Below are 23,712 nucleotides of genomic sequence, written 5' to 3'. Positions count from 1 at the left end.
CTTCTTTATTTATTGTACAGTTCAGTGTGGTTATTTCCAACCCGTTCTCAAAGAGAGGGCAAACTGAATTAATGAAATATATGCACTCACTGGAATTAATGCATCAATACCAGTGTTGGGTGTAATGCATTACTAAGTAATTAATTGCTGTCATTTAATTAAAGCAAGGGATTACTCTTAATTTTTTTGTACTCTACTTCTGATGTAATTGCATTAAATACTGTATAGACTAACATTTCTATATTTAACATCAAAATTACATTTTACAGTTTTTAATGATAACCTTCTCCCTTTGGTCAGTTCGAGAATAATTTATGCAATTTTATATTATTTATTTGATTCAATTAAAAGAGCAGTTTCATGTCTATCCTTGAATTGTTCGATATTTGTGATATTTAGAATATTTATTTAGATATTTATGGTGATATTTAGGTGATGATGATGGTTGATATTTAGAAGGTAAATGGTAATAAGTAATGCAATACTAGAGAGTGATTAGTCAAATTGCACTGTTGAAGATGTAATTAGTAGCTTGTAGCAAAAATAAATAAATAAATAAATATGAATAAATAAAATAAAATAAATAAAAAATAATAAAATGTTTCAAAAAGTAAAATATACTTGTGTGTGTGTTGTGTGTTGTTTGACTGCCATGATTAAATCCTTAAAAGCTTGGTGAAATATATTGTAAATATCTGTCATTAGATATTAATAGCCAGTAGTTTTGGAGATGAAGTCGCCGCTGTTCTGTGCGTGTGTTGCAGACAGAGGCTGGGATAAAATAACCAGTCTGAGTCTGAATCAAACTTTAAGAGCAGAAGTCATCAGAGTTTGATCTGAGACTGCTTCTGTTTAAAGAGCGGCTGCATCAGATTCAGAAGATTCATGCCACGACTCAAAGTTGCGCGATATCAAACACGCTCTTCTCCTTCAGAAAGAAAGACGTGAAATGTCACAATCACATCTCTAGACTCAGATTCAAAGACGACTTTTTAAATGTCAAAATGCCTTTAAACGATCCGTCATATCGAACGCTGTGAAATGAGGAAAAGAAGCACGAGAGACGAGAGATGGCGTATTTTCCCCGGGTTTAATAAAATGACTCAAATGCACACATGGGGATTGAGTGAGGAAAAGCATACAGATAAACACTCAACTCTGGTCACAAATAGAAAGGGAAAGAAACGAAAGTGTACAAAAGTCGGTAGAGTGGTTATCTCTTCTCCTCACCTGACACATCTCTCTCTCTCTCTCTCAGCGCTTTTAATTAATCATACCTCACTGAATACCGAACTGATTTTCACGCGGGTTTTTTAGCTGCAAAGGTCACTCATGTAGCTATGATTCAGGACACATGGTTCGGCGTATTTTAATATTCATAGTAGGCTAAACAGTAATATAATATTCTGATATAAGATGTAAAGTGACCAGACGTCCAAAATCAAAATATGTGATGTAGGATAGAAGGTATTTTATAAATCACACACTATAAAGAAGCAGAAACAGGTAGTTGCAGTAAAGTAAGATATTTTAATAAGTTGAAGAAACGTGTGTGTATTACATTTCTTCCTGATATCACGTGTGCAAACACAAATAACCTATATTTATATATATATATATATATATACTGTATAACAGTTATGTCCGGTTGAACAATGAATTAACTTCAGATTGGATTGTGTTGGTAATAGGCACTTACTTACCGCTAAAAGTAAGTTTCGTAAGTTAAGTAAGTGCTTTCGAACTTCTTTCTGATCTGAATGGTCAAGTCAAGTCAAGTTTATTTATATAGCGCTTTTCACAACATAGATTGTATCAAAGCAGCTTCACAGTAATAAATTAAAACAATACATCAATGTTTGTTTCTAGTGGAACGTCCACGTTTGGTAATGCTGATCAATAGTATCGTCGATTGATTAATTAAATTAAATATCCCCAACTGAGCAAGCCAAAGGCAACAGAATGGTATGTGGGGGAGACTTCTCCCAGTGTCCAGAACACAACTGAATGCCTTTTCAAGCGTCTCAATAAAACTACTTTTTAGAAAACTACTTTTAAACTCGAAATTACTTGATTTACAGAGGGTCTATTCACAAGTCTATTAATATAAACGTTACCTGAGGTAATTTTCCCGGACCTTTTTACAGAAGGTAAAAGTCGCCGTAATCTTTACTGACATTGTCCGTAATGATCACTGAGATGGCACATTCGGACGGGACTAAAATAACCGAGAAGCTCTTGTAATTAATACTTTGCCCCTCCTCTCCATGCCGGGTGAACACCGGCTGGTGCAGTAAACATATAGCTAACGTCAGCTGGCTACGATTTCAGTACAGCAATATCAAAGATCCTTGCTCCTTCTCAATTATCTGGTAATATTCCACTCACAAAATACAACCAATAGTACGGTAAAGTTAAAAGTGATCCCCCGGGCCCTATATGCGATGGTCCGCCGATTAGAACATTAAAATGCCCCACACTGCTCTGGCATCTTCACCGCTGCCACGCAACGAAACTAGCAGTACGACCGGTTTAAGATGGCGGCCGCATTTCTCAGTGCCCAGCGGCCAACAGGGCATCTAGTCTCTATGTAATATCTATGGCTCATGCTACCGCTAACGCGAACACCGACGTCACTACACTGAGTTGAGAAAAGCACGGAAAAGTCCGGGCAGAAAGGATGTAGTGTAACGACGAATTATTATATTTTCCGAAGTGTTGACAACTTAGTGTTAACTAATAATTGTTATAAACTGGTGCTACCAACAAAATATTAGTATATTCCTGGAACTGGGCGTCGTTACACTTCATCCTTATGATCGCTTTCTGGCAGGACTATTACGGGCTTTTCCCAAACCACTGAAGTGACGTCAGTGTCCGGGTTAGCAGTAGCATTAGCCATCAGGCAAGTGTTATTTAAATAAACTCCTGATGTACTTACAAACTTTCCAATGCCTCGTTTTATGAGTACAGAACCTATTTGTACTACTGTAGAAGATTGGCGCCATTCTGTGCATTATTAGTGCGGTAATTTACCAGATACAGCCTTGGATCCATTAGCGTCTGCACTAAACCATTCGGCTGAGATCTCTAAATAAGCTCTGACTTTAATAATGTTAAAAAAGGCTTCTGGGGGGGGGGGGATTGTTTGGCTCGAGGTCATGCTGCAAAGGACCCTCGGTTGATTTACTCCGAACCATCCCTGTGAGCGTTCCACGTGACGTGCCTGAAGGCCTGAGGAGCTCGAGAGACACTGACCTCTCTCTTCCAGACGGGGTGGACCGTGTTGCAGACGATGCCGGATCGCTTCTCCTGTCCGTGATGAGGAAGAGCTGGGAAGAGGCTGTGCTTTCCCGGCTGGATGGAGATCTTCAGATACGGGTCGGGATTAAAGAACATCCCTTTCTTCAGACCGACTGCCTGAATGCCTGAAAAAAAGCAGAGCAAAGGAAGGGTTTATGGTGAAACAACCATTAATTGTGTGTGTGTGTGTATTTATATATTTATATAGATAGATTATTAGGCTGCCGTCACTTTAAGAGCAAATCATAGATCTTATATATTGATGCAGATTCACATTACTTTCTCAACTGTTCAAACTTAAACACTCTCAAACGTTCACTTAAGAAATAACAGGCTATGTTTACTAGGATACTAGCTATTTTTTTTTCAAGTGCAAGATGTGAAAGAGAGTTTAGTATTCTGTCTGAGACGCGGCTTGAGTTCCCTTTCACGTCATCTTGCATACTGAATATTGTCAAGGCTTAAACTTCCATGACGATGCAGCGCTGGCCTGTCAACTGTCCTGGGGTGTGTTTCCCGTACAGTGCCTTATCTCGCTGGTTCACTACTATAGCACGATTCATCGCTGAAGAAATCAACTATCTGTTTGAGATGTTTTGATATAAATTACAGACATGACATCTGAGGAATAATTTTCATTTTTCTCAGTTATTTTGCTTTATTTCCAGATTCAATCATAGGCTCGTTCTTGCACTAGGGCTCGTTCACACATGCGCACTCTTCAGAAACGACACTTTAAATCTCTTGACAAACTAAAAGACGTAAATGACATTTGTATGTATTCTAAATAAAAGACACAGGTCATACTGAATGTCAGCTTGATTATTTTGCTCAAGATCAGGATTTATTGAGTCCACATGTCATACAAACGAGTAACTCTGCTTCTAACCACAGGTCTAGATCTGTCCAAACACACAACTCTGCGATGCTGTTTGCGAATGTTCATTTGAACGATGGTTTCAGGAAACACAGACTCATTGAACTGATGATAACCACGGAACTTGCGAACATAGTTGGCTAACGATGCTTTCAGGAAACACACCCCTGAGCAATATTCACGTTCATGCATTGTTAAAATTCATAAAAAGGTCACCGGATAACTGGTGAGTGACAGTGTTTCATATATTCGCCAATGCCGATTTTTACTTGCATTTGGAGCTTGGCGAATGGTAATTTTAGGCCCTGTATAAATTATACATATATATGTGTGTGTGTGTGTGTGTGTGTGTGTGTGTGTGTGTGTGTGTGTGTGTGTGTGTGTGTGTAAAACTAGAATTTGATCATTTAATGTACTGTAATAATTAATATATTATTCAATTAAAACAAAAACACTATTATTACATTATTTTTATATCTTATTATTTTCGGACAAATAATGGTACATACAATATATAATTAGAAATATAATAATTATATATTATTATATTATTCTGTTATATTCTGACAAATAATTATATATATATATATATATATATATATATATATATATATAATACATTAAATAACAAATAGTGAATTAATAATAACAAAAAATATAGAATTTGATGTTATTTATAATTATCATTTATTAAGATATTATTTCAATTAATAATAATGATAATAACAACAACAACAACAACAACAACAGGAATAATAATAATAATTTTGCCCTTAAACATCTGGATAATTTATATTTAATATATATTTAACAATTTATTTATGTTTGTTTTATTTTAGTAATTTTAATAAAACTGTTATTTGTAAAAGTAAATAAAAATGGATTAATAATAATAATAATAAATGTAATAACACACACATGCACACACACATACACAATATATACAATTACTTTAAATTATGTTTTTTACATTTCTTCTTTTTCTTTATATATTTTTATTGTATTTTAAATACTTTAAAATTAGCAATCTAATATTAATAATTAATAAATGTATTAATATTATCATTGTTGTTTCAATAATAATGTTGTCCTTCAACACCTGTTTACTCCAATATGTTTAAGACATATTGTTATATATGTTATATTGTCTCAGTTTTTGCATGCCCTGGTGTCCATGCAATATTAAAACATCGTTAAAACAAGGAAAGCATGAGTCTTAAAGCTGTAGAGTCTGAGCCGGGGAATATGAAGAGAAAAGCAGGATCTCTCAGAATCCCACAGGATCTCATTATCTCCGTCAGTATCCAGACCGGCAGTCAGAGACGCTCCCGTGGGAAGCGTGATATTAATGCCATAATTACTGAATATGGGCTTAATGTGTTTTTAACAGGATAGACGCGGCGTCTGAGTGTGTGACGGATCTCCTCCTGATGCTCAGATCCACTGATGTGGAGGCCACAGGTGAAATATTGATATGCTTATAGTGTTGTTTATTGGTGTAACTCATATTTGATTCCTTCTCAAACAGTAACAGAACAACATGACGTTCCCTTCAGGTTTTGCAAGTGAACTTTCCACAAGAATCACGTCACTTTTCCCTGTTTTCCGGCTCCCAAAGGATCCCTGTGGGTTTTTATCTGGATCTTCTACACAGGCACTAATGTGCATATATATTTATATATGTATATTTATCCTCAGACGTTTATCCTTCGGCTCATGGCAGCAGATGAAGTTATGAAGTTATGAAGTTATGAATAAAATATACATCCTGAATCCTGAATAGTGCAGTGAATAGTTTGGCCATCGCAACTTCAAACGTAATGGAGGAGAGAGAGAACGAGACGGATGAAGGAATATCAGGACAATCAGACAATATTCATCCTTTTATAATGAATATATTACATTATGTTTGGGTTAGGTAATTCAGAAGTTAAAGAGAATACGGTAACACTTTACAATAAGGTTCATTAATGTATTAACTAACATGAGCTAACCGTGAGCAATGCATTTGTTACAGTATTAGTGAATCTTTCTTAACTTTAGTTAATATAAATATAAATCCAGCTGTTAATTGTGTGTTCATGTTAGTTCACAGTGCATTAACTAATGTTAACTAATACAACCTTTGATTTTGATCATGTATTAGTAAATAATATTAACTAAGATTAATAAATGCTGTAGAAGTATTGTTTAGGTACTAACTAAGGTAGTTAACTAATGAACCTTATTGTAAAGTGTTACCAAGAACACAAAAAGTATTTCAATAATTGCACGAACCAAGAAACCTCTATATCAAAACACACTAAAAGCTGAGATTTTTTATGCAATTTGAGACACTAGAGGATTAATTCTCAACGACTGAACTTTAACAACTGTTTGTTAGTGAATAAACACATAGATATGAGTAATGTGAGTGGCGTACCTGACAGAGAGAAGCTGATGAGCCTCCTGCTGCCAGTCTGAGGAAGATCTGCACTGATGACCGGCTTCAGAGCCTATCAGAGAGAAGAGCAGAGGAGACGGCCAATCAGAGCGCAGCACAGGCACGAGGCGGCCAATCAGAGCGCAGCACATGACTGACGGACAGGAAGTGACTCTGAACAGGTCACGCCCCCTTTCTTCTTTCTTTCCTCTTGTGTTTCTTCATCCCTGGCCTGATATACTGAGCTTGAAGGCCATTACAGACGCGCATGGCAGGAATCAATAGCATGCGTTCATTAGGACAGGATTGATTCAGCATCCAGGAAGAGGAGAAGGAGAAGCAGAGGCTCATGGGACGCCACTTCTCAGAAGAGGGAAAAGTCTAGATGTGGGGAACACTGACTCCGGGGTTATTAGTGTCAACTAAAACTAACATTTTGCATACTGAAAAAAGACGGCAATATACACAAACGTTAAAATGAAACAGTGATTAAAAGATAAAAAGGGAAAAAAGGTCATTTTCATAATCATCCGTCCTCACATGACAGCAGAGCTGTGTGACCTGTGTCTGTGTGTAGTGAGAGACTCCACCTCCACCTGAGGATGAGGATGATGACAAGGATGAAGGTTCACTTACTTTCTTTCAATGAAAATCTGTTGGTTTGGACCCCATTTACTTTCATTGTAAGATTTTTTTTAATCTTCAAAATTTGACTAAATAATGGCAGAATGATCATTTTTGAGCGAACTATCCTTTTAAGGTTAACTAAACCTAAAATCATATATAAAAAAACAAACATGTTTTTGTTGTTCCTTGAAATAAAATATAGAAAAACTTAAACTTATTTTATTTAAGCTATTTTTCTTTAGTTTAACTTGTATTAAAATTACATCCTAATTAGTAAAAATATACAGATATATTTTTCAAAAAACCTCCAAAAATGCCAAAAAAAAAAAAAAAAAATGAAATAAAATATAATAAAATATAAATATCAGATGCAAAACTTAAAATAAATGAATCTTGCCTTGGCAACTAATAGAAAATAATTTTAAGTTGAATCACTAAACTAATTTACTGGAAATAAATAAAAACTAAAACTGAAATAAAAATAAATTGAAGTAAAACAAATAAAACTAATAAAATCAAAAAACTAATAAAAAAGCTAAAAATCAAACACTGAACATTTAAAAATAAAAGCTCGTTCAAAATATTGATCAAATCTATAATATTATTTAAATTCTGTCAGACCACACATAGAACATGAGAGTTAAAGTAAAATTAAAAATCAAAACAAATGATCGAAATCGAAACAATTTAAAGGCACTCCTGGTATATTCTCTGTCTTTACATTTGTTTAGTTCTTTAGAAATCCAACAGTCCATTCGTTAATGAGACGAGGAGGAGAGTTTATGACGTTCATCTCTGTTCAAGAAGACGCCGAGCACCAGTGAGAGAACGGCAGTGAGACGCGTTTGAGACGCACAACATAAACACTTTCAGTGCAGAAGTGCGTCACTTCATCTCAATAAGACTCTTTCCAATCGCTGAAATGCACATATAGACCTTCCAGAAAAATGAGTCAAAACATCCTTGAAAATGTAATGAGAAACAAGTAGAGCCGGTGCGTGAGCAGTTTCACGTGTGTGTGTGTGTGTGTGTGTGTGTGTGTGTGTGTGTGTGTAAATCCTGTCCTTTCGCTCAAACATGGACCGTAGATTTACCAGATATACAGCATCTGTGGGAGACTCTTAAATCAGACCTCAATCAATCCAATCACACTGAACTGTGGCACACACACACTCACAGCGGAGCAGAGGATCATGGGTAATCAATCACGGGGTCTGAACTGAGTAATACTGCAAATCCTGCTTCAGCTTGTCTGATGAGTCTGTGTGTTCTCGTCTCCTACTGGCCTTTAAAGTCAATAAAGTCTCGACAACATTCAGGTCTACTCGGCATCATATCATTCCAAACTTGCATGTCTTTCTTTCTACAGTGGGACACAAAAAAATATATTTTGAACAATGTAGGTAAACAAATATCGTTGGTTCCCATTGACTTCCATTTTTCTCCATACGATGGGAACCGAAACTGTTTGGTTACCAACATTCTTCATGATATCTTTATTTATGTTCCACAAAAGAAAGAAACTCCTGCAAGTATGGAACGACATGAGGGTCAGTAAATGATGACTATCCCTTTAATATGTACATCGGCCATTCCTTTGGTCATTTCACTGAATACTCATTAAATGTTTGCAAATATTTTGTTACTGATTAAGCAACATCACATTGACTGTAATGTGGTTCTCTTATTTAGCCGTAACTGTAAGTTCTTCAACTGCTGATGTCATTAAGACTAGTTAGAAGACATATTTTAAAAGAGCTCAAAAAAAGCTTGAATCAGTTCAAACCATCTCAGTTATCAATTCAAACTATGATTCAACGAAGTTTGTGCCTCCATCCATCCATCTGACATATATATATATATATATATAGAGAGAGAGAGAGAGAGAGAGAGAGAAATTGAGAAATTAAGCTTCTCTTTTACTTCTTTAAAAAAAAAAGCACAAAGAAGCTATTTTTATCCAGAATCCCAAACGCATATTTTTCACTTGCCTCACACAAATTGCAGTGCTCTAAAACTACACACGATGCACAAAATAAACTATTTAGAAAGCGCTCAACCATCCATCATCTGACTGAAGCATACGGCTCTGTTTCTGTGCAACACGCCTCAGATCCACACGCTTCAGATCCACACACACGCTTCAGATCCACACACACGCTTCAGATCCACACGCCTCAGATCCACACGCTTCAGATCCACATGCTTCAGATCCACACACACGCTTCAGATCCACATGCTTCAGATCCACACACACGCTTCAGATCCACACGCCTCAGATCCACACGCTTCAGATCCACATGCTTCAGATCCACACACACGCTTCAGATCCACATGCTTCAGATCCACACACACGCTTCAGATCCACACGCCTCAGATCCACACGCTTCAGATCCACATGCTTCAGATCCACACGCTTCAGATCCACACGCTTCAGATCCACACACACGCTTCAGATCCACACACACGCTTCAGATCCACACACACGCTTCAGATCCACACACACGCTTCAGATCCACACGCTTGAGATCCACACACACGCCTCAGATCCACACACACGCTTCAGATCCACACACACGCTTCAGATCCACACGCCTCAGATCCACACACACGCTTCAGATCCACACGCCTCAGATCCACACACACACCTCAGATCCACACACACGCTTCAGATCCACACACACGCTTCAGATCCACACACACGCTTCAGATCCACATGCTTCAGATCCACACACACGCTTCAGATCCACATGCTTCAGATCCACACACACGCTTCAGATCCACACGCCTCAGATCCACACGCTTCAGATCCACACACACGCTTCAGATCCACATGCTTCAGATCCACACACACGCTTCAGATCCACACACACGCTTCAGATCCACACGCCTCAGATCCACACGCTTCAGATCCAAACACACGCTTCAGATCCACACACACGCTTCAGATCCACACACACGCTTCAGATCCACACACACGCTTCAGATCCACACACACGCTTCAGATCCACACACACGCTTCAGATCCACACGCCTCAGATCCACACGCCTCAGATCCACACACACGCCTCAGATCCACACACACGCTTCAGATCCACACACACGCTTCAGATCCACACGCCTCAGATCCACACGCTTCAGATCCACACACACGCATCAGATCCACACGCTTCAGATCCACACACACGCCTCAGATCCACACACACGCTTCAGATCCACACACACGCTTCAGATCCACACACACGCTTCAGATCCACACACACGCTTCAGATCCACACACACACGCTTCAGATCCACACACACGCTTCAGATCCACACGCCTCAGATCCACACACACGCCTCAGATCCACACACACGCCTCAGATCCACACGCTTCAGATCCACACACACGCTTCAGATCCACACACACGCGTCAGATCCACACACACGCTTCAGATCCACACGCCTCAGATCCACACGCTTCAGATCCACACACACGCTTCAGATCCACACACACGCTTCAGATCCATACACACGCTTCAGATCCACACACACGCTTCAGATCCACACGCCTCAGATCCACACGCTTCAGATCCACACACACGCCTCAGATCCACACACACGCTTCAGACCCACACACACGCCTCAGATCCACACACACGCTTCAGATCCACACACACGCTTCAGATCCACACACACGCTTCAGATCCACACACACGCTTCAGATCCACACGCCTCAGATCCACACACACGCCTCAGATCCACACGCTTCAGATCCACACACACGCTTCAGATCCACACACACGCTTCAGATCCACACGCCTCAGATCCACACGCCTCAGATCCACACACACGCCTCAGATCCACACACACGCTTCAGATCCACACACACGCTTCAGATCCACACGCCTCAGATCCACACACACGCCTCAGATCCACACGCTTCAGATCCACACACACGCTTCAGATCCACACGCCTCAGATCCACACACACGCCTCAGATCCACACGCTTCAGATCCACACACACGCTTCAGATCCACACACACGCTTCAGATCCACACTCCTCAGATCCACACGCCTCAGATCCACACACACGCCTCAGATCCACACACACGCTTCAGATCCACACGCCTCAGATCCACACACACGCTTCAGATCCACACGCTTCAGATCCACACACACGCTTCAGATCCACACGCCTCAGATCCACACGCCTCAGATCCACACGCCTCAGATCCACACGCTTCAGATCCACACGCCTCAGATCCACACACACGCTTCAGATCCACACGCCTCAGATCCACACGCCTCAGATCCACACGCCTCAGATCCACACGCTTCAGATCCACACACACGCCTCAGATCCACACACACGCTTCAGATCCACACGCCTCAGATCCACACACACGCTTCAGATCCACACGCTTCAGATCCACACACACGCTTCAGATCCACACGTCTCAGATCCACACGCTTCAGATCCACACACACGCTTCAGATCCACACACACGCTTCAGACCCACACACGCTTCAGATCCACACGCCTCAGATCCACACACACGCTTCAGATCCACAAACACGCTTCAGATCCACACACACGCTTCAGATCCACACACACGCTTCAGATCCACACACACGCCTCAGATCCACACGCTTCAGATCCACACACACGCTTCAGATCCACACGCTTCAGATCCACACACACGCCTCAGATCCACACACACGCTTCAGATCCACACACACGCTTCAGATCCACACGCCTCAGATCCACACGCTTCAGATCCACACACACGCTTCAGATCCACACACACGCTTCAGATCCACACACACGCTTCAGATCCACACGCTTGAGATCCACACACACGCCTCAGATCCACACACACGCTTCAGATCCACACACACGCTTCAGATCCACACGCCTCAGATCCACACACACACTTCAGATCCACACGCCTCAGATCCACACACACACCTCAGATCCACACACACGCTTCAGATCCACACACACGCCTCAGATCCACACACACGCTTCAGATCCACACGCCTCAGATCCACACACACGCTTCAGATCCACACGCCTCAGATCCACACACACGCTTCAGATCCACACACACGCTTCAGATCCACACACACGCTTCAGATCCACACACACGCCTCAGATCCACACACACGCTTCAGATCCACACGCCTCAGATCCACACGCTTCAGATCCACACACACACACCTCAGATCCACACACACGCCTCAGATCCACACACACGCTTCAGATCCACACACACGCTTCAGATCCACACGCCTCAGATCCACACACACGCTTCAGATCCACACGCCTCAGATCCACACACACACCTCAGATCCACACACACGCTTCAGATCCACACACACGCCTCAGATCCACACACACGCTTCAGATCCACACGCCTCAGATCCACACACACGCTTCAGATCCACACGCCTCAGATCCACACACACGCCTCAGATCCACACACACGCTTCAGATCCACACGCCTCAGATCCACACACACACCTCAGATCCACACACACGCTTCAGATCCACACACACACCTCAGATCCACACACACGCTTCAGATCCACACACACGCCTCAGATCCACACACACGCTTCAGATCCACACGCCTCAGATCCACACACACGCTTCAGATCCACACGCCTCAGATCCACACACACGCTTCAGATCCACACACACGCTTCAGATCCACACGCCTCAGATCCACACACACGCTTCAGATCCACACACACGCCTCAGATCCACACACACGCTTCAGATCCACACACACGCTTCAGATCCACACACACGCTTCAGATCCACATGCTTCAGATCCACACGCTTCAGATCCACACACACGCCTCAGATCCACACGCTTCAGATCCACACACACGCTTCAGATCCACACACACGCTTCAGATCCACACGCTTCAGATCCACACACACGCTTCAGATCCACACACACACTTCAGATCCACACACACGCTTCAGATCCACACACACGCTTCAGATCCACACACACACTTCAGATCCACACACACGCCTCAGATCCACACACACGCTTCAGATCCACACGCCTCAGATCCACACGCTTCAGATCCACACGCTTCAGATCCACACGCTTCAGATCCACACGCACGCCTCAGATCCACACACACGCTTCAGATCCACACGCCTCAGATCCACACACATGCTTCAGATCCACACACACGCCTCAGATCCACACACACACTTCAGATCCACACGCTTCAGATCCACGCGCTTCAGATCCACACGCCTCAGACCCACACACACGCTTCAGATCCACACACGCGCTTCAGATCCACACACACGCTTCAGATCCACACACACGCCTCAGATCCACACACACGCTTCAGATCCACACGCCTCAGATCCACACACACGCTTCAGATCCACACACATGCTTCAGATCCACACACACGCCTCAGATCCACACACACGCTTCAGATCCACACACATGCTTCAGATCCACACACACGCCTCAGATCCACACACACGCTTCAGATCCACACGCCTCAGATCCACACACACGCTTCAGATCCACACACATGCTTCAGATCCACACACACGCCTCAGATCCACACACACGCTTCAGATCCACACACATGCTTCAGATCCACACACACGCCTCAGATCCACACACACACTTCAGATCCACACGCTTCAGATCCACGCGCTTCAGATCCACACGCCTCAGACCCACACACACGCTTCAGATCCACACACACGCTTCAGATCCACACACACGCTTCAGATCCACACACACGCCTCAGATCCACACACACGCTTCAGATCCACACGCCTCAGATCCACACACACGCTTCAGATCCACACACATGCTTCAGATCCACACACACGCTTCAGATCCACACACACGCTTCAGATCCACACACACGCTTCAGATCCACACACACGCTTCAGATCCACACACACGCTTCAGATCCACACACACGCTTCAGATCCACACACACGCTTCAGATCCACACACACGCTTCAGATCCACACGCTTCAGATCCACACACTTCAGATCCACACACACGCCTCAGATCCACACACACGCTTCAGATCCACACACACGCTTCAGATCCACACACACGCTTCAGATCCACACACACGCCTCAGATCCACACACACGCTTCAGACCCACACACACGCTTCAGACCCATAAGTCTTTTTGCTGACCACATCAACATCATCATTTAATCCTGAAGGACACAGTGAACAATCCCGTATGAATCTGTCCTGTTCTCGGCTCTGGACACTGACTGACGAGGAACCAAATGCAGAAAAGACAGAAAAGGTCTTTCTCCGACTGTTAAAAGGTCAACGATCACCTTCACACGTCTGAGCCCAAATTCCCCTAAATCACCTGAGGCGAAGAAACCCTGAGAATGACAGCTGGACTATGACAAAATCATGAAAGCAGAAACTGTTTACATTGAGACTTTTATTCTTAAAATACACAAGCAATTTGTCATGATGCAACTGATTCTGATTCCTTTGGGTATATGATTGTTACAATGACTTATTTGCTTACAGCAGAGATTCGATCTCAGATATTGCTGTAAATTATACAGGGAACCATCTAATTTACATACATTGCAAAAATATTCATTTAAAATGTAATTTACTATACATTCTATACAGTGTATATAAGAATATACAATATTCCATCCATCCTGTAATATATTAAAATGTTCCATTACTGGATGTATTTATAATTTGATCATGAATTTAGTTAAATTTATTTTATTAAGTTTTTAACGCCATGTCAACAGCAGGACAAAAATATAGCAATCTTTAAAATCTTTATAAAGAACAAAGCGGGGGGGGGGGGGGGGTCATAAAATTAACACAATATATTTAAAACATTTTAAGTTAATATGAGGCAACAATTTTAAATACACTGTACTTCAACTAATAAAGTAATTAATTCATAATGTTTTTTCTCTAAAAATGTAAACGAGTGTAAATGTCAACATTATCATATTTGTCTAAATGACTGAAGTCTGTCAAGTAAAACATGATCTTTTTCATGCAGTTCCATCAGTGCTGTTTTATTCCAGTCATTAGTAGTTTATACATATAGTTGAGTTTTAATGGTGCAATGTAGACATTTTTAATAGTGCATAAGTTGCAACATAAGTTGCAAGTTTACATCATGCAACTCAACTTATGCACAGCTAATGCTTGATCTTAGTAAGGATTCAAGCGCTGAGTCTTAAATGAATAATCGGACCAGCATTTATTTGTGAATCAGACTTCACTGATCACACTGTATGTTACTGATGCAGCTGATAAACAGATTCTGTTTATAACTTACTGTTAAATAAATACAATATATAAAATAAATAAATAATACATCTTCTTTTATAGTGAGAATCAGGACTTACTTATACGATCAAATAAAAAATAAAGCTTGTGCATTATCAGTAAGGATTGTCAAGAGTTTAAGGTGTTTTTCTGCAAGGTCTAAATTTGAGTGCTGACCAATTAAAAGCATTCATGGATAAAACTGCTGAATATATGCAAATATGCAGAGAAATTAATGCTAAGCAAACACACAGGCTACAGCAGCCAGAAACCTCACTTGTAATCGTGTGATATGATGCCATAATGTGAAGTACAACATTCATAAATCACAATATCACAGTATTTGGTCCCCATACACAGCTCTAGAAGTTTCCTACCCTTCTGTCATAAGAAATGACCTTCACCCATCCCGGGATCCAGGTGAACGGATCCGCTCTCCTCCGGGCCGGAGACATCAGTGCGAGATCGGCTCGGGTCCGGGTCAGAGTCCTGGAGAACCGAGCCGGTCCGTGAACACGGGTCAGTGTGGCTTTCCCATCCATCCGTGAGTCCGCAGGTCTTCTTCAACATCCAGAGAATCCCGATCCTCATCCCAGGCTTTTCCAGCCCTGCTTCCGAACGGTTTATTTTTAAACAGAACGAGTGCTGGTGTTGAGATCAGGTTCTGTGTCTCTCAGCGTTTCTGGAGAACACGCCAGCACAAAGAGAAACTCAATCTCTCGCTCGGGATTACTGCTAACAAAGGGTGATTTACGGCTGTTTTTACAGTTCACTGGAACAAATCAAGATAATAAAGAGATGGGATCGCTATAAAGAAATGCACGTTGTGTCTCATCGATCGGTCTGTGAGGTGTAAGGTCATCGAATGATTTCATCAAATTCAAAGAGCTTATTGCTGAATGATTGTGTCTTGTGGCTGGAATGACCTTTAATCCATTCAACATCTGAATCTCGTTTATAAATGCAGAGAGAAAGGCAAACCATGGACTAAAGTGCTACAAAAACATCAATTGTCATCCAAAAATTCTAGTTCTGAATCTCATAAACATATTATTCAGCAATATTATTGTTTTTTCAGTATTTGATCAAAATAAATTGATCAAATAAATGCAACCTTGGTGAACAGAAGAGACTCTTTCAAAACATTTAAAAATCTTACCGACATCAAACCTTTGAACACTTGGGTATAAATTATGGAAGCAATACATCTGTGTTCAATATACAAACCGGGATGTCAAATGCACATTCATAAAGACAAATAATGCACTAAATTAGCCGAGCATAAAACGGTTAAACAGCTAAAACAATCAGAACTTGTTCATAACCTGTGTACGAACAGCACCAGTTCATCAGACATGCTGAAGGGCTTTTGTTTAATGTAGAGTTTACATGGGCCTCCTGACCCCTGCGAACCCCTACTGCCCCCTACTGCCCCCTGCTGACCCCTCCTAACCCCTGCTGACCCCTACTGATCCCTGCTGACCCCTACAGCCCCCTGCTGAGTGCTGACCCCTGCTGACCCCTACAGCCCCCTGCTGAGTGCTGACCCCTGCTGACCCCTACTGACCTCTGCTGACCCCTACAGCCCCCTGCTGAGTGCTGACCCCTGCTGACCCCTCCTGACCCCTACTGACCCCTGCTGACCCCTCCTAACCCCTGCTGAACCCTGATGAGTGCTGAGCCCTGCAAACCCCTGCTGACCCCTCCTGACCCCTGCCACAATATCTGTCACACTGTATTAAAGGGCCCCTATTATGCTATTTTAGAGTTTCCTAATGTTGTGGAGTCTGCTACAACAGGTTTACATGCATCAAAGGTAAAAAAACTGTTTCATTTCCTCATAATATACATTTGCACATCATCACATTTTCAATGACTCTCAAACGACTCGGCAGATGAATCAATCTCTCTAAATCCCGCCTTTCCACGATATACTCTGCTCTGATTGGCCAGACAGCTCAGTCTGTTGTGATTGGCCTACCGTGTACAGTGCGTCGAAAACAAAACCGCCCGTTGCCATAAAAACGTCAGCTCTGCTTGTCCTGAGGCTTCCTACACTGTAAACTAAACACAGTAACGAACAATGACATTGATTTGACCAAATCAGTCCGAGCGCGAGTCCGATGATGAAACATTGGAAGAACTAGTTATTCAACCCGAACCTCCATCAGGACGACTCCAGCAGGACTCATTGTTTCTCAGTGAACCCGATCCTCCTTCAGGACAACTCCAGCAGGACTCAGTGTTTCTCAGTGAACCTCCATCAGGACTTCTCGAGCAGGACTCAGTGTTTCTCAGAGAACCCGAACCTCCATCAGGACGACTTCAGCAGGACTCAATGTTTCTCAGTGAACCCGAAACTCCATCAGGACGACTCCAGCAGGACTCAGTGTTTCTCAGTGAACCTCCATCAGGACGACTCGAGCAGGACTCAGTGTTTCTCAGTGAACCCGAAACTCCATCAGGACGACTCCAGCAGGACTCAGTGTTTCTCAGTGAACCCGAACCTCCATCAGGACGACTCCAGCAGGACTCAGTGTTTCTCAGTGAACCCGAACCTCCATCAGGACGACTCCAGCAGGACTCAGTGTTTCTCAGTGAACCTCCATCAGGACGACTCGAACAGGACTCAGTGTTTCTCAGTGAACCCGAACCTCCATCAGGACGACTCCAGCAGGACTCAGTGTTTCTCAGTGAACCCGAACCTCCATCAGGACGACTCGAGCAGGACTCAGTGTTTCTCAGTGAACCCGAACCTCCATCAGGACGACTTCAGCAGGACTCAATGTTTCTCAGTGAACCTCCATCAGGACGACTCAAGCAGGACTCAGTGTTTCTCAGTGAACCCGAACCTCCATCAGGACGACTCCAGCAGGACTCAGTGTTTCTCAGTGAACCCGAACCTCCATCAGGACGACTCCAGCAGGACTCAGTGTTTCTCAGTGAACCTTCATCAGGACGACTCGAACAGGACTCAGTGTTTCTCAGTGAACCCAAACCTCCATCAGGACGACTCGAGCAGGACTCAGTGTTTCTCAGTGAACCCGAACCTCCATCAGGACGACTCCAGCAGGACTCAGTGTTTCTCAGTGAACCTCCATCAGGACGACTCAAGCAGGACTCAGTGTTTCTCAGTGAACCCGAACCTCCATCAGGACGACTCCAGCAGGACTCAGTGTTTCTCAGTGAACCTCCATCAGGACGACTCCAGCAGGACTCAGTGTTTCTCAGTGAACCTCCATCAGGACGACTCAAGCAGGACTCAGTGTTTCTCAGTGAACCCGAACCTCCATCAGGACGACTCCAGCAGGACTCAGTGTTTCTCAGTGAACCCGAACCTCCATCAGGACGACTCCAGCAGGACTCAGTGTTTCTCAGTGAACCTCCATCAGGACGACTCGAACAGGACTCAGTGTTTCTCAGTGAACCCGAACCTCCATCAGGACGACTCGAGCAGGACTCAGTGTTTCTCAGTGAACCTCCATCAGGACGACTCGAGCAGGACTCAGTGTTTCTCAGTGAACCTCCATCAGGACGACTCGAGCAGGACTCAGTGTTTCTTAGTGAACCCGAACCTCTATCAGGACGACTCGAGCAGGACTCAGTGTTTCTCAGTGAACCTCCATCAGGACGACTCCAGCAGGACTCAGTGTTTCTCAGTGAACCCGAACCTCCATCAGGACGACTCCAGCAGGACTCAGTGTTTCTCAGTGAACCTGAACCTCCATCAGGACGACTCCAGCAGGACTCAGTGTTTCTTAGTGAACCTCCATCAGGACGACTCGAGCAGGACTCAGTGTTTCTTAGTGAACCCGAACCTCCATCAGGACGACTCCAGCAGGACTCGGTGTTTCTCAGTGAACCTCCATCAGGACGACTCGAGCAGGACTCAGTGTTTCTTAGTGAACCCGAACCTCCATCAGGATGACTAGAGCAGGACTCAGTGTTTCTCAGTGAACCTGAACCTCCATCAGGACGACTCCAGCAGGACTCAGTGTTTCTCAGTGAACCCGAACCTCCATCAGGACGACTCCAGCAGGACTAAGTGTTTCTCAGTGAACCCGAACCTCCATCAGGACGACTCCAGCAGGACTCAGTGTTTCTCAGTGAACCCGAACCTCCATCAGGACGACTCCATCAGGACTCAGTGTTTCTTAGTGAACCCGAACCTCCATCAGGACGACTCCAGCAGGACTCAGTGTTTCTCAGTGAACCTCCATCAGGACGACTCGAGCAGGACTCAGTGTTTCTTAGTGAACCCGAACCTCCATCAGGACGACTCGAGCAGGACTCAGTGTTTCTCAGTGAACCTGAACCTCCATCAGGACGACTCCAGCAGGACTCAGTGTTTCTCAGTGAACCCGAACCTCCATCAGGACGACTCCAGCAGGACTCAGTGTTTCTCAGTGAACCTGAACCTCCATCAGGATGACTCCAGCAGGACTCAGTGTTTCTCAGTGAACCTCCATCAGGACGACTCCAGCAGGACTTAATGTTTCTCAGTGAACCCGAACCTCCATCAGGACGACTCCAGCAGGACTCAGTGTTTCTCAGTGAACCTCCATCAGGACGACTCGAGCAGGACTCAGTGTTTCTCAGTAAACCTCCATCAGGACGACTCGAGCAGGACACAGTGTTTCTCAGTGAACCCGAACCTCCATCAGGACGATTCGAGCAGGACTCAGTGTTTCTCAGTGAACCTGAACCTTCATCAGGACGACTCCAGCAGGACTCAGTGTTTCTCAGTGAACCCGAACCTCCACCAGGACGACTCCAGCAGGACTCAGTGTTTCTCAGTGAACCTCCATCAGGACGACTCCAGCAGGACTCAGTGTTTCTCAGTGAACCCGAACCTCCGTCAGGACGACTAGAGCAGGACTCAGTGTTTCTCAGTGAACCTCCATCAGGACGACTCGAGTAGGACTCAATGTTTCTCAGTGAACCTCCATCAGGACGACTCGAGCAGGACTCAATGTTTCTCAGTGAACCTCCATCAGGACGACTCCAGCAGGACTCAATGTTTCTCAGTGAACCCGAACCTCCATCAGGACAACCCCAGCAGGACTCAGTGTTTCTCAGTGAACCTCCATCAGGACGACTCGAGCAGGACTCAATGTTTGTCAGTGAACCCGAACCTCCATCAGGACGACTCCAGCAGGAATCAGTGTTTCTCAGTGAACCCGAACCTCCATCAGGACGACTCCAGCAGGACTCAGTGTTTCTCAGTGAACCCGAACCTCCATCAGGACGACTCCAGCAGGACTCAGTGTTTCTCAGTGAACCCGAACCTCCATCAGGACGACTCAAGCAGGACTCAGTGTTTCTCAGTGATACGCTACTCAGTTTGAGGAACATTATGAGATGTTGCAACTGTAATTCCTTACCATCAGCATTACCAAGTGCGTGTCCATCAACAAACCGATTTTACTTGTACTAATTTATTTACCGAGTATTATTCTAATATATTGCAGTGAACACGTGGAAACTGTATCAATAACAGTGCATGTATGCAATGAATACATTAGCCGAGCTCTAGAGTGAATGATCTGAAGTAACATAGACGTTGGTAAAACAAATATTTCCTCAAAGTAGTGAAGAACGACAGACAATCTGCATTAATAGACACAGTTATAGGTAATCGTGGTCCACAACTGATCAGCAGAAGTATTTCAGTAAGACAGTGATAATGTGAGTTGGCCAGCTAGCAGGAGACCTACACAATATAAAACTCAAAACTAAGTTTTTTGAACACCATCTTTCAAGAGCAAGCGGTTTGCTAATCCTGTATTGAACTCCGAGATTTGAGAAGCAGTCGTCAGTAAAATAAAGGGAACACAGCAAAGTTTAGGATTATACTGATGTGATACCGTGGTAAAGATGAATTTTAACCACTGATTCTTCACATGCTCGTCCTTGAGCAGTGAAAACACTGGCTTTACCTTCACATTGTAGAGCACAGCGTCTCCTGGACATGATGCTCTCCAGTGTCCACAGGGATCAGCTGCCAGATTGAGGTTTAGGTTTTCCCAGGTGTCTGCGCAGTGGGCGGGCAATATGCTAATGCTTCGTCTTGACGTCACAACGAAACGGCTTATTATTTGCTTGAAAAACGATTAATTTCATTGACTCAGAGTCGACTCTTACTTTTGAAAGATAATCACTTTATATACGGTGCACTTTCAGATTTAAAACTTTGCAGGATGTTTTCATTCACTTAGAGCTGTGTTACACACTACATGAAAGCTCATTTTCAAAAATCCATAATTGGGGCCCTTTAAGCTGCAAACTTTGGAAGCTTGTTTCCGCCACAGAATAAAAATACACAACAACTGGGAGAATACAGTCCTTTTTTTTTATTCTGAGTTTATATCTCGCAATTCTATTCTTTTTTTCCCTCGACACAGAATAAAAAAAATGAAAAGGCAATTGCTTTTTATTTCTTACAATTCAAAATTTCTGACTTTTCTCCAAATTGTGAGGGGAAAAAAATACTGAAATGTAAGATAAAACGTTGCAATTATATATTCATCCTGTGGCAGAAACAAGCTTCCAAACACTAAAAGAAAGTGTGGTTGTATATATGGTTTATGAGGACACAAATGTGTATAATGGCAAGGGTATTACAACGTAAACATGGTTTATGAGGACATTTCCTGTGTGCTCATAAAGCAAACATACTTAATGGTGTTTTTTGAAATAAAAAAATGCAGAAAGTTTTGTGTGGTGAGTAGGTTTACGGCTAGTGTGTGTGTGTGTGTGTGTGTGTGGTAGGTAGGTTTAGGTTTAGGGTTAGTGTAGAGGGAGAGAATATACAGTTTGTTCAGTATAAAAAACCATTATAAAACGGTTAGTTCCGGTCCTTGATTCTGATTGGTCAATAGCTGTGTTTTATTCACAAAAAAACACGGCCGCTTCACCCGACAATTTTTTGTATCACTACACAACACCGCTAGCAACCAATCTTAGCAACGTAAATGTTTGTTCTCACTGATATTGTTCATTGAAGCGTATAGAGTATTGTGAGAGATCATAAGCGAGTGTACCTGCATTTACAGTAGATATAGCATCTTCCTTCAGGTCAGTCCTATATTCGTAATAAAAAATACGTTTGAATGTCCGTTGTGATATCTTGTCAAGTCAAGTCAAGTCAAGTCAAGTCAAGTCAAGTCAAGTCAAGTCAAGTCAAGTATATTTGTATAGCGCTTTTCACAATACAGATGGTATCAAAGCAGCTTCATAGTATTAAATTAAAATAATACAACAAGGTTTGTTTCTACTGGAATTTATTGATTGATAAAATAAAATTAAATATCCCCAAAATATCCCCAACTGAGCAAGCCAAAGGCAACAGTGGCAAGGAACTGAAAAACTCCATCAGGTGACCTAATGGAGAAAAAAAAACCTTGGGAGAACCCAGGCTCAGTCGGGGGCCAGTTCTCCTCTGGCATTTATGAACTAGAAGCTGGATTGTAGTTTGAACTGTAAGATTAAAAATATTATATGAATGCCTGGCTGAAGAGATGCGTCTTTAATCTAGTTTTAAACTGGGAGAGCGAGTCTGAGCAACGAATAGTATCAGGAAGGCTATTCCAGAGTTTTGGAGCTAAATGTGAAAATGCTCTCCCTCCTTTGGTTGATCTGGATATCCTAGGTATGACCAAAAGCCTTGAATTTATTGATCTTAAAGAGCGCGATGGATTATAGGGCGATAGAAGATCCGTTAAATAGACGAGCTAAGCCGTATAGGGCTTTATAAGTCAGTAGCAATACCTTGTAAATAATACGGAACTTTATAGGCAACCAATGCAGTGATGATAAAATCGGTGTTATATGATCATATTTTCTTGATCTAGTAAGAACTCTAGCGGCTGCATTTTGGACTAACTGTATCTTGTTTATTGAGGATGCAGGACAACCAGCTAATAAAGCATTACAGTAATCTAGTCTCGAGGTCATGAATGCATGAACTAGCTTTTCTGCATCAGAAACTGATAGGATATTACGTAGCTTAGCAATGTTTCTAAGGTGGAAAAAGGCAGTTTTTGTAACATATGAAATATGATTTTCAAAAGACAGGTTACAGTCGAGTATAACACCCAGGTCTTTTACTGTAGAGGATAAAGTAACAGGACATCCTACGATGTTAAAGTTGTATTGTAAGA

The 23,712-nt window shown here is 42.7% G+C and overlaps 1 protein-coding gene across 1 annotated transcript in view; it reads right to left on the bottom strand.

Annotated features, from left to right (window-relative positions):
- The window catches only part of hecw1a (HECT, C2 and WW domain containing E3 ubiquitin protein ligase 1a), a gene marked incomplete at its 5' end in the record, with an annotated part of 69,631 nt that extends 53,490 nt beyond the window's left edge, over window positions 1–16,141 (bottom strand). Inside the window, 7 exons of the mRNA XM_081352120.1 lie at window positions 3,259–3,428; window positions 6,603–6,675; window positions 7,143–7,198; window positions 9,585–9,679; window positions 11,392–11,566; window positions 13,277–13,357; window positions 15,949–16,141. Of these exons, the coding sequence (XP_081208246.1) occupies window positions 3,259–3,428; window positions 6,603–6,675; window positions 7,143–7,198; window positions 9,585–9,679; window positions 11,392–11,566; window positions 13,277–13,357; window positions 15,949–16,141 (843 nt within the window). The remainder of the gene's footprint in view (window positions 1–3,258; window positions 3,429–6,602; window positions 6,676–7,142; window positions 7,199–9,584; window positions 9,680–11,391; window positions 11,567–13,276; window positions 13,358–15,948) is intronic.
- Between the last annotated feature and the right edge of the window lie 7,571 nt (window positions 16,142–23,712).

This window comes from Scardinius erythrophthalmus (assembly GCF_964197995.2).
Source record: "Scardinius erythrophthalmus genome assembly, chromosome: 22".
Lineage (NCBI taxonomy): Eukaryota > Metazoa > Chordata > Actinopteri > Cypriniformes > Leuciscidae > Scardinius > Scardinius erythrophthalmus.
The sequence above is the reverse complement of the archived record's forward strand: the minus strand, read 5'-3'. Positions and strand labels throughout refer to the sequence as shown.